The 12,751-nt window shown below is 41.0% G+C and overlaps 2 protein-coding genes across 3 annotated transcripts in view; both read right to left on the minus strand.

Annotated features, from left to right (window-relative positions):
- Positions 1–5,486, minus strand: part of LOC107556480 (beta-citrylglutamate synthase B-like) — a 27,694-nt gene extending 22,208 nt beyond the window's left edge. Inside the window, exon 1 of the mRNA XM_016239608.1 lies at positions 4,947–5,486. Within this exon, the coding sequence (XP_016095094.1) occupies positions 4,947–5,109 (163 nt within the window). The 5' untranslated portion in view covers positions 5,110–5,486. The remainder of the gene's footprint in view (positions 1–4,946) is intronic.
- A 101-nt stretch (positions 5,487–5,587) lies between these two features.
- LOC107556481 (PR domain zinc finger protein 2-like) overlaps positions 5,588–12,751 on the minus strand; it is a 10,500-nt gene continuing 3,336 nt past the window's right edge. Inside the window, exons 2-3 of one of the 2 annotated variants that reach the window (XM_016239610.1) lie at positions 11,943–12,019; positions 5,588–11,795 (exon numbers count right to left, since the gene is read on the minus strand). In XM_016239610.1, coding sequence (XP_016095096.1) covers positions 7,339–11,795; positions 11,943–11,961 — 4,476 coding nt within the window. In that variant the 5' untranslated portion in view covers positions 11,962–12,019 and the 3' untranslated portion in view covers positions 5,588–7,338. Of the gene's footprint in view, positions 11,815–11,942; positions 12,020–12,751 lie in introns of those variants that run through there. The other variant, XM_016239609.1, reaches the window with a different exon arrangement.

Raw genomic sequence — 12,751 nt, forward strand, 5'->3', positions numbered from 1 at the left:
ACGAAACGCAGCTAGTTTTTAATAGCTTTACCTCATGTCTTCTTTTGTATAATCCTTAGAAGCCAAAATCGAAATAATAAAAAACTTAAAACAGCCACAGGCATAAAGTGTAAGCAGACGTTTGAATGTTTAGTTCTCTCTTCTATCATAGTTAAACAGGGCTTTCATGTTGCGCGTGCTGAAGCTCCTCCGCATGCGCGCGATCTCGCTTCTGAATTGCAAATAGCAAAAATGCATCATAGACAAATGTATGAAAAACAGCTGGCGACTCTGGTGAGATAGAATTTGCAAGATAATGTGTATATATAGCAATAATAAATGTATGTGTGTTTTATTAATTTCTCCAGTACCGATAGCAGAACCGTTAACGTCAGAGTTTATCGATACTCCGGTCTTTCATAATTTAGCCCCGGTACCGATTAAATACCGGGTTTCGGTACCCATCCCTAGCTACGAGAAGACCTCTTGTGCGCAAAAGAAAAAAAAACAACTTTATTCAACCATTCATCTCCTCCGCATCACCCTGGTGTCATTTTGGAGAAATGCTCGTATGCGGTTCTGTGTCAGCTGCGTCACGCCGGATCGGTTTCCTACGTTGTTGTGATTTGATCTGAACGGAAATCGCGTATCCGCGTGGCACAGCTGACACAGAACAGCATACGTTGTTTGGGAACATTTCAGTTGCGTTGCTGTCTATGCAGGGTCAGACAGCTCTCAGATTCCATCAAAAATATCTTAATTTGAGTTCCGAAGATGAACGAAGGTCTTACGGGTTTGAAACGACATGAGGGTGAGTAATTAATGACAGAATTTTCATTTTTGGGTGTACTAACCCTTTAAGTCATAAGTCAGAAAGAGCTTTATTGCCAAGTATGTTTGCACATACAAGGAATTTGTTTTAGTGTCACAAGCTTCCAGTACACAGAGACAACACACAGATAATAAAAATAAGATGTGAATAAAATACACATGCATAAATATAAATCACAAAAAATAATAAATTGTATTTACAGGTGTGCTATAAATAGAATAGGAATAGAATAAAAAAATTAATAAAATAAGTTGTAGGGGTGTACTATGATTTAGGGTGATAAGTATAAGGTTATTGCACATACTTTTATTGCACAGTGGGAGAACATTAACCGTTCATGACGTAGATTGCCTGGGGAAAGAAACCGTTCTTGTGCCTGGTGTCCTGGTATTTGGTGCTCTGAAACACTGACCAGATGGCAAAAGTTCAAAAAAAAAAGATGGCTTGGATGCGAGGGATCCAGAGTGATTTTCTGAGCCCTTTTCCTCACTCTGGATATATACAGTTCTTGGAGGGTAGGCAGGGGAGCACCAATAATCCTTTCAGGAGTCCGTTCCGTTCTCTGTAGTCTTCTGATGTCTGATTTTGTAGCTGAACCAAACCAGACAGTTATTGAAGTGCACAGGACGGACTCTATGATGGCAGATTAGACCTGTTTCAGCAGCTCCTGTGGCAGGTTGAATTTCCTCAGCTGGCGAAGGAAGTACAACCTCTGCTGGGCCTTTTTAACAGTGGAGTCAATGTGAGTGTCCCACTTCAGGTCCTGAGAGATGGTGGTTCCCAGGAATCTGAATGACTTCACTGCAGCCACAGTGCTGTTCATGATGGTGAGTGGGGGGAGTGCAGGGGGGTTCCTCCTGAAGTCCACAATCATCTCCACAGTTTTGAGTGAGTTCAGCTCCAGGTTGTTGTGACTGCACCAGACAGCCAGCTCTTTAACCTCCTGTCTGTAAGCAGACTCATCTCCGTCCTGGATGAAACCGAAGACTGTAGTGTCATCTGCAAACTTCAGGAGCTTGACAGAGGGGTCTTTAGAGGTGCAGTCGTTGGTGTAGAGGGAGAAGAGCAGTGGGGAGAGGACGCAACCCTGAGGGGCGCCAGTGCTGGTGGTGCGGCTGTTGGATGTAAATGTACCCATTCTCACTAGCTGTTGCCTATCTGTCAGAAAGCTGGTGATCCATTGACAGATAGAGCTAGGAACAGAGAGCTGGGTTAGTTTGGTCTGGAGGAGTGTTGGGATGATGGTGTTGAAAGCAGAGCTAAAGTCCACAAACAGGATCCTCACATAAGTCCCCGTTTTGTCCAGATGTTGCAGAATGAAGTGCAGTCCCATGTTGACTGCATTATTCACGGACCTGTTTGCACGGTAAGCAAACTGCAGGGGGTCCAGTAAGGGTCCAGTGATGTCCTTCACATAAGCCAGAACCAGTTTTTCAAATGACTTCATGGCCATAGATGTCTTTGGGATGGTGATGATGCTGGAGCATTTGAAGCAGCAATAAAAGCTAGAACTGGTATTCATTCCTGTATGATTATACTAGTATACAATACAACACAACACAGAAACCCTATATTCAGTCCTGAAAGCCAGTGAATCCAACACTGGGGACCCTAACTCAAGTAAACTGCCTTCCGCATTTGTTTATGAACGTGCTTTTTCCTAGTTGAGATTATCAAGAGGAACTACTTCAATCTTAATGCACAACAACACATGCCAATGACATTTAAGCACTTCTTCATCCTCCTCTATATCTATAAAATCCTCCTCAGGATTTTATTTATATAAATAAAATGTCTTGGGAAGTGGTTGATTAAATCGTTACGGTCTGAAGTTTCACTTACCGCCAACTACAGTCCAATACGGTCACGTGTGCATTATCTGCATGTTTTTGTGTTTTTCAGCATGCTTGCAGTTTGTGCATGTGTGAGACTTTAAATTGGTGTTACTTTTCGCATCTCTTAGAGGAATGGACACTTGACATAAAAAAGTAACAAGCACGCACTTCACTCACACCATCAATCAAGTGAAAACAAACAACAAAAAAAAAAATCACAGTCACAAGTCTTGAACCTCAATTACCCATTGATTGTTTGATTGCCGCATGTGGCGCAACACACACAGCAGGTGATAAGATAACTATACACACTCTTGCAGCACCTGTCAGGTTCACTAATAGATTTGCACCATATTTCAATTAAATGAGACATGTTCAGGAATTTTGATTTAAGACGCTGGTCTTTAACTGTAGTGTTTTTACTGACACGAGAGATCATGATCAAGTGTTGACCTACTCCGTTCCATGTGTCTCACATTGATGATGTAACTCAGCAAAATGTCAGGATCTCTGGGAGTTCAAATCCCAAAGCTGACCTACTGACAACCACCTCTTAATCGGACCAAGACAGGATCCAGGCCAGCAGATTAAACAAACACACAGACAAATATGACATGCCAACAACCTGCACCAGTTGTTCTGCTGTCATGCTCTCCAGACAGCCATCTACCTTTGCATTAAAGTAGGTCAATATGGTCTCAGTTCCTCTCTCCTTCAATTATCTTGTCTGTTTGGGTCTTCCTGTTAGACTGGCTGTCCTTCATGTTGCAAGACACACCACTAAACTTAAAGTAGCTGATTCAAAGCATAACTGCATTGGTGCATAGCCACTCCCTTTACCTCAGGTCCATGCAAAATGCACCATGTCCCAGTCCCCATCTGCTGCCCCTAAAATAGATGCTGTCACCTCAAAGAAAAACAGCCCCACCCACCCACAATGGCAACACTGGTGTCAATGACTCACTTTGCAACTCGCTGTTAGCTGGTTATTAAAGGGACAGTTGAGATGAAAATTAAAAACACTGTTGTTTACTCACCCTCATGTTGTTCCAAACCCCTGTCTTGCTTTCAAGAAGACGTTAAGCAGAATGACTGACTCGGTCACCATTCACTTGCTTTGCATGGAAAGAAAGATGCAATTAAAGTGAATGGTGACTCAGGCTGCCAGCCTCTAACATTCTGCCTAACATCTCCTTTGGTAGGCCACTGAGGAAAATCAGCTTGGAACAACATATGGGTGATTAAATGAAAGTTGTTTTTGTGAACTGTCCATTTAATTTAAACATGACCACCACAGATGTTTTATTCATATTCTAGTGGATTCTGCATGCTCCAAATTCACACACTTGGTGTTAAAGTGACCTGAAATCATCTTTGGTATAGAAACCATTGTTGTCTCAGATGTTCAAGTGGTTAAGTATTTAAGTGGCTATAAAGCTAAACTGGTAAAACAAGATAGATTAATCCATGACTAACAGGATTCGATATAGGTGTGTGTGTGTGTGTGTTTGTATATATATCTTTAAGCATCCCGGATACATCAAGTTCATTACACAATACCTGTATCTTCAATATGGCTACCAAACCGTGATGCTATTACATCAATAACCGTCTAAACGACGGTAAAAAACATCCTCCGATTGATTAAACGTTTTTAAAATCGTATTTCAACCGAGGTTTGCACGTGACGAATCGATTCTTTCTATTCAAGCCCTTTGTATGTGGAACCTCGCGCGAATGCGTCATAACATCTCAGTTCATTTATTGGACCAAAGCTTGCGCATTAAATATAAACACCCAAAAAAAGACAAAAGAAAAAATATTAAATTATCAAGAGTGTAGCACCTTAATATAACGGGTCTTTGTGAACGTCGCGCCATCTGCGCTCGAGGCTTTATGTGTTGAGAATGAACGCGCTCGCGCCGCACACTCGTGACTGTCCGCTCATTCGCGCGCACATGGTGCAACAATAAACGCTGATATGAACACATTCACGTCAGTATTTAAATACCAAATATTCCATATAAGATTACAACAATTTCTCAACGATTTTAAACGGCCTCCTATCCATCGGCTAGGCTGTGGTGGCTGACTGGTTGAAAGTGGGTTAGGCGGTCACCCACACGCACATCTACATAAAACACACTCACACGGTGATGTACATCCGCTCAGTGCGAGCGCGCTAACCATCCACACTGACCAGTTATTTAGCCAACTCAACAGTTTAAACACAAAAACAATTTCCGTGCTCGTACAGAAGGAATGTGTATGTACGTTACGTGTGTGTGTGCGGTTTTTACCGAGCTGTCCATCCGTGATGGTCAGGACGATCTCATCCATTAGAAGATAGCGGAATTCAACATCGTCCTCGGCGCAGCGCTCCTTCAGAGCTCGCAGGATCTGGACCTGCGGGTACTCCTGACTGATCCGCCGGTCTGTGATAAACCACACCCGGGAGCACATGTTTTGGAGCTCGGAGTGCGGAACTTCGGGTAGCTTGCAACAGGGACACAAAGCTGACACCACACAAAGAGCCGCGGCACTGCTTTTTTAAAATCCCAGGTAATCCGGTCTAAGCAGATCTGAAATCACGCAGCAACACACCTAAAAATCGATTTTTTTTTTTTTACGAACACGCGGTGAGAGGCTGCGGTTTTGCCTCCCAAATAACCTAAAGATGATAACGCGCTCCCCCGCTGAGGGACAACAGTAACTGCCCCCAACACGGGCTAACAAAAGCCTCGCTGCGGAACTCGGGTCCTATCACTCCCTACGATTTAGAGTTCAACGATAAAAAACGACAAAATGGAGAGAGGGCGAATGAGAGGCTGGATGTTGTGACGAGTCTTTTTTCTTTTTTGTGTGACCATGCAATCAGGCAATGAAAACGAAACACATTCATCAAATGAACTTTAAAACAGAGTAATTTATTAAATCATTCAAGAACAAGGTTTCTAAAGTATACATATTCAACTCAACCCTTGAGATGTTGAACATTATTTTACCATTTCCCAGACTGCACAAACATTTCACATTAAATAAACTTCTGAAACCCTGCAAGCCTTAAGAATATGAATGCCACAAATCAATGGAGATATGAGATGGCTAATGACTAAATAGAGTCCAGATTTCTCTCCAGAGGACAAGTTCTGATATTAGTACTGTAAACGTCTCAAACAGGCATGCTTTGGGAACATTTTCAGTCACAACAATCAATCATTGTGTAAACAATTCAGTGTTCATATTAGCTTTAATGAACTTTTGACCTCTTGTTCTAAAACATTACAATTGACCTAATTAAAAAACAAGTCTTCTAATTAAAATAAATATTATTCTGTAACATTGCATCTATTCTTCATAATGATTTATAAATCATTGACCCTTCCAGGCCTTTTGTTTAGTATAATACCATGTTTACCATCAGAATGTTCACTCAGCAGGACACAAGTTTGTGCAAATTTAACAATCGTCTTTAGGGCTACATTTCAAAACCTGATGGCAACTGCTTTCTTCTTCTTTCTTTTTTTTGACTTTATTAGTGTAGAAGTGACAGGAAGCAAAGTGAGACAGAGGGGAGGGGGGGGGGATCAGGAAAGGTCCTCGAGCCAGGATTCAAAGTCGGGATGCCCGTAGCACAACAGCTATATGCCGGCATGCTGCCCTCAAGGCTATCGGTGCCAACGGCAAATGCTTTCTTATTTCGCAAATAAATACTTCACCAATGCTTCCCCAACATGTGCATCAAAAAATGAGACCTATTAAATATGATGACTCAACTGACCACTTGCCAAATATTTGCAGTAGGAGGATAGCACAAAAAAGTAAGGGTGAAAGAAATACAGAGACTTTTGACATACTGTATATTCATAAATCTTATTTGTGAGCAGAATTTAATTTTCTCCTGCTCCTTGAGGTGCAGATGTTGTCAATTATGCAGTATGATCTGACCCTTCTTTTTCCTCTCCTGCTGCATTTGTTACAGTACAGAGTCTGATATATAAACACTCACACTATCACTCAAACATGAAATCTCTGGCATGCATGAAGAGTCCAGACTGCATCTATTCAATAAAACACAACTAACACAAAAATCAAATCTATCTAATCTACAAAAATAGAAGTGAGTAACCATTACAATAATATCTGTGCTCCAGTGAAGCCCACTGAACACACCTTCTTTTAAACATAGAATACTTACATTAATAAATAATTAGTAGTAATGGATTCATTGTATTGCAATGCATTTAAAACCAGGTACATACAAACTACAGCATAAAGTGCATGAGTTCAGGGTTTAATTTTAACACACCTAAACCAGCTTATCAAGGTCATTTGAAAACCACACACAGGTGTGTTAGAGCAGAGTATAGAAGCTAAATACAGATATCCAGGAATATAGCCACCTGTATTAGCACATTAAATTTTTTCCAGACATCAAATGTATTTACAAATGAGAAGTTGCTATGTTTATGTGTTATTATGTGAATAGACAGTAATGGGATTTCATAATGTTTAGAATGTATAAATTATAGCCTGCTGTGTTTCGAGACAGTAAATTAAAAAGACATCATTTTAAGTTTAAAGAGTGTCTAATATTTAGATGGATCATATTTACAGATAAATGTTGCATTAAGGAGGCATTTTAAGAAAACAGATAATTGACATCAATAATCTTTTTTTTATTGTTAAGTCTCATTTCTTGACTTGGAGAACAACAGGGTGCATGATAATGTTGTGACTGTCTGGCTGTTTAAGGGCTGTTGTTGTGGTGCTGGCCTGCTGCACACTGCGAGTAATAGGTCCTCCTACTCTCTCTCTCAACCTCAGAGACAAACGGTCTTCTCTTCTGGGCTGTATCTTTATGTCACCCACTCTCTGCTCCATTTTTCTACTTAAAACATGTACCCGAACACCTGGCTCCTGAGAGACAGATGAGAGGACTATCTGCTTTGAAGCCAGCTGTGGCATAAAGCCGCTCTTTAGCTCCACAGGCTTGCCTTTTTTACTAGATTGAACCACAGATGTTGACAGAATGGTAGATCTTTTAAGCCTAAAATCCTGAGTGGTATCAACTGCTGCTTTTTGCTTAATGATCTGATTCTTTGTTATTGTTTTTGGCCCGTGGCCTGAACCTTGTGGCTTTGCGCTCATATTTGCAATTTGTCTGCGAAGGCTCCCGTTGTTCTCCTGGGCTGAAACAATGCTGAGTGTTCTTTTTTTGGAGTTTCTACTGGCCGGTCTCATGGGACAGCTAAAAGCTACGTGTTTCTTTAAACTAGCATTGTATGTAAACTCTCTCCTACAGTGAGGACATGCAAAAACGCCCAGGTCATCCTGAGCAAAGGCCTTTCTTCCCCCAGCAGGTCTGCCCCTTTGCACCAGCTGAGATTTCTTCTTATTCAGGATACTCATTTTTATCCAGTTCAGTTTTTTTGGTTGGCCGACCTTTTGCGAGAAATTCTGCTTACTATTAACAATCCTTGCAGGTGATAACACCCCATTTTGCGCTTTTGCAAACTGCTTAAGTGGTATAGGGTTCTTTTTAGGAGTGTATCGCTTCTTGTCGTTAGCACTAGCACAAGCTAAGATGTGCTTGTGCAGTTCAGGCATGTTGTCAAAGCTCTTACCACATTTGGTGCAATGAATGGCTGTGCTGAAGGTCTGAGGGATGTTGTGGGTGGTGAAGTTGGTGGCCGATGCTGCCGTCGTTCCAGTTGGTGTCCGATTGTGGTATGGAAAAGGAGGCGGTTTGAAACTTGGGTAATGTTGGTTAATGCCTAATCGTACATCTGGGCCTTTTGATTTGACCCCTCCAGATGCCATGATTTTAATTGTTGTGAACAGTTCCTCAGAAGTGTTGTCCAAGGAATCCTTGTCTGCTTTTGAGGTTGTGTTGTCAATTTCTTGCTTAATTTCTGTGACTGGAAGGCCTGGGTCAGCCATGTCGGTTTTGGGATCGTTATGGTTTTCAGGCCTTAACTTGCCATGTACTGCTTCGCTGTGTGAGCACTCTTGACCAGGATGGAGATCTCGCTGATGCTGTTCCAAGTTGCAGAGAAAAGCAAATTCCTTAGAACATGTTTTACAAACATAAATTTTACCAATGCCATGATAACTGGAACGGTGCTCCAGCAAACCTGTGTCACTCTCAAACAACTGCACACAAAATTCACATTTATAGGGCCACCCTTTGGAGTGCTCACCTACATGTTGACTAAGAATCTTCATGGACTGGAAGGGCTGTTCACAAACATTGCACATGAAGTTCTTGCAAAAAGGATGCAAGGGAGGTAACTCTTCTTCAACTTTGTTTTCCTGCTTAGAACAATCAGAGGACTGGACATTTTCCAGTCCATTCTCATTGCTCTCTGCTTCAACAACACTGGCGGAAGCAGTGAGGGTCAGTTTACGATCTGTTGAGCTTGTTGACTGCTCTGTTGGTGCCGACTGTGTGGAGGTTTCAGGCAATAGGGTGGTATCAGGACTGAGAGGTTGTGGCTCAGGTGAGACATGAGGTTCTTGCTGTAATGCATCGACAGGAATTTTATTTGAGAGACATGGAAGAGAATTATGTTGGAGAGCTGGAAGAATATTTTCTGTAGATTTCACTGCAACTGTATACTCAATAACAACAGTGTTTGGAGGAAAAGCCAAGGATGTGACGTTGGACTGGTTAACAGGCAGAGATGGAGAAAATATCTGTGCATCAGAAGCTAATACAGAGTCTACAACCAATGTTCTTTGAGCTAGTTCACATACAGCAGGATCAGCAACCCAGTGAGGGCTTTGTAAACTCAGTGAAGGGACTACAGGTATAAGGTTTTCCAGACCTCCAGGAGCAGAGGACCCCCAGTCAGGGATTGTCACTTTCATATCACCCTGTGAAAGATGTACAGGATTATCAGTGCAGTCTTCTACAGACCCTGTGGGTGCTATATTTTCAGATACCACAAAGGCTGAATGAAGACTTTGAATGTCCTGACTGGGTTCCACTGTGGGAGTCGATAGAAAGGATACAAAAGTTGGAGATGAAGAAGGTGAACATTGAGGTGGAGGGACTGGGGTAGCTGGATGGATGCTGACTGGAGCGAGCAGTGAAGGGGTTGGATTGATTGAAGCAGGAGGAAGAACCAACTCAAACAAAACATTTTCAGGTTTTGGTGGACCTGCATCAGACACTGCCACAACTGCAACGTTTGTTATGTCAGGGACACTGAGGACACCTGCAGCAGCTGGAGCGTCAACAGAAGGAACATCTACCTCACCATACTCATTCATTAGCACCTTCTGAAGCATACTAGAGTTAGGTTTACTCTTCCTTAAAACAGGTTGAGTGAGATAGACTCCAGCTGAGTTACAATCTAAACTCTTTCCACTAATACTTAAGTCCAGAATGGACTCTGCTAAGGCATCGCTGCTCTCTCGCTTAACCACGGAATTTGAGAGGTCCAGTGGCTGCTGATTGCAGGAGTTTCCACCTGTTCTTGATACAGAGCAGTCCAATGGCAAGATCTGTTGCTGCATTGGAGCTCCATCAGAGCTGTTTATGGGTGAATTCAAAGGCTCAGGTTCATTGCCCAACCCGTAGCTCTCCAACTTTGACTTCTTTGCTTTTGTAGAATCCTGATCTTGCTTTTCTATATTCACATCAGGGGTTTGCTGTGGTGAGCTGGGAGGGGAGGTTGTCCTTCTCTTAAATCTAGTTGTTGTTGCAGATAAAACAGTCAGGGATAAGGGAGGACCCAGTTTTGGGCCATCAGCAATCAGTGCAAATGCCGGTTTACTGCCATCCTGATTCTGAAGGATCTGCTTGAGTTTGGGAGACAGATAGACAGTTTTTTCCTTGTTAAAGGCAACTGTCTCAATGCACTGAGGTAAATGAGCAGTGACTAGCGGAGCTCCAGATGTAGAGGACAGTGTCAAGGATGACAAGGAAGATGAGGAGGTACTCAAGATGGATTCAGACTCTAATTCTGTTTTTATTTGTGGGAGTAAAGGTGGGGTAGACGTCCTACGTCTGGTTGAGGACTGCCCAGACAAGTCAGAGGTAAAACTACTGGTATTAGTTTCTAATTTAAGAGCTTGTGAAATTTGAGCTGGACTGATTATAACAGCATTTAATCCAATAACAGCAGAGCCACCAGAGTTCATCTCAATCACCTCACAGTTACTTATAGCACTTGTCGAGACAATTTTCCCATCTATGTAAAAGCTGAGATTCTCTGAAATGTTACTGGAGATGTCAACCATGTACTCCCTTTCCTGATCAATGTCCTCTACACACTGTGAATTAGCAGTATGGTTGTCCTGTGCCGTCTCAGCAAGCTGCTGTCCATCAGGTTCTTGAATGATTTTGACCTTCTTATAAACTCCTCTAGGAAGAAGATGGCGCTCATGGATCCTGCGTTGATGTCTCCTTAAATTAGTATGAGTCCTAAATGCTTTTTTGCAGTACTTGCAGACATGTGAGGCTTTGATATCACTGTTTCTATCATCATTTTGTTCACCATCAGCTGCATTATTAATGCGCTTGTTTGGCTCTGGGTTCTGTGATGCTGCTTTCAGAGGTTCAGCACTGCCATGCACATTCTGACTGGCAGTGCAAGGGGCATCTGTGAGATCATCCGTCTTCCTGTTTCTACTTTCATGTCTTTTCTCATGCCTCCGACGACTAAACAATGTACTGAAACTCCTTCTGCAACGACTGCATTTAAAACGCTGTGTGTGGCAGGTTGAAAGGGCATGTGTTTGTATGTGACGCTGCAGGCCTTGACTACTCGCAAACCTTCTCTCACAGCGAGGACAGAGTAAATCACGCTGGGGTTTACTACCAGGGCCAAGGTCACCCTTAGTGCCATTTAAAGGCCACTCAGTACCATAATCCTGTTTTATCATTCCAACATGCTCAGTCTCACTTGTCTGACAGGTTTGATTTTGATTAGCTAGATTTTGTGACACAGGCTGGCTTGCATTCTGTTTGTCTTTGCAGTCCATCTTCACATCTGTTCCTCCTTCTGTCCCTTTTTCTATCTCTTCCCCTTCTGGCTCCGAGATGCTATGAAGTGCAGTTTCATCAGAGTGGGCATCTTGAACCTCGGGTTGCTGGAGAAAAGCCTCTGATGGCATACTAAGCCTCTCCTCTTCTACAACTGAAACATATGAACATGCCTGTGACATAATGAAGAATTTTTATTTGCTGAAATAATAAATAAGTGTAGTAATATATCTACTATGTGTGCAATATTGTTCAACATATGTGAAATACATTTCTAAATGTAAAAAATAAATTAACTTACTGTCATTTGATCTCCACATCTCTTAACTGCTCTCTCTAATGATTTTTTCTGGGGTATTTAAAAGAGGCCCCTGTTTGCTGAGGGGACATAAATACAGTAATATTTCTTGACAATTTCTATGAAGTAATCAAGCACTCAACGACAACAATAACTTAAAAATAGCAAAGCATAAGTGATATCTCTATTAAAATTAAACAGTTTATTTATCAGGAGTTTTTGTGCAAGATAATTAACCAATTGTGTGACAGAGTGCAGTTGCTGATTCATGGCATGCTGCAATGTCACTCTCATCTGACATTTTAACTTACCCAGGACAAACTCATACACATAAATGTAATCAAATGACTTATTTTCATGTCTAATGGGTAAACAAAGGTTAATTAATTAATATAAGGTTACATTAATACGGTTAAAATAAATAAGGTTAAATTAATTTAATATAAATTATAAATATAAATTATATATATATATATATACAGTGGGTACGGAAAGTATTCAGACCCCCTTAAATTTAGTGCTGTCAAATGATTAATTAATTAATTAATCACAAAGTTATAAAATAAAACAAATATATAAGATTAAATTAATTTTATATAAAATATAAATATAAATTATATATATATATACATATTAGTGCTGTCAAACGATTAATTCATTCATTAATCGCAAAGTTATAAATAAAACAAATAAATAAGATTAAATTAATTTAATATAAATCATAAATATAAATCATATATATATATATATATATATATATATATATATATATATATATATATATATGTGTGTGTGTGTGTGTGTGTGTGTGT

Source organism: Sinocyclocheilus grahami, unplaced genomic scaffold (genome assembly GCF_001515645.1).
Source record: "Sinocyclocheilus grahami isolate Dianchi unplaced genomic scaffold, SAMN03320097.WGS_v1.1 scaffold570.1, whole genome shotgun sequence".
NCBI lineage: Eukaryota > Metazoa > Chordata > Actinopteri > Cypriniformes > Cyprinidae > Sinocyclocheilus > Sinocyclocheilus grahami.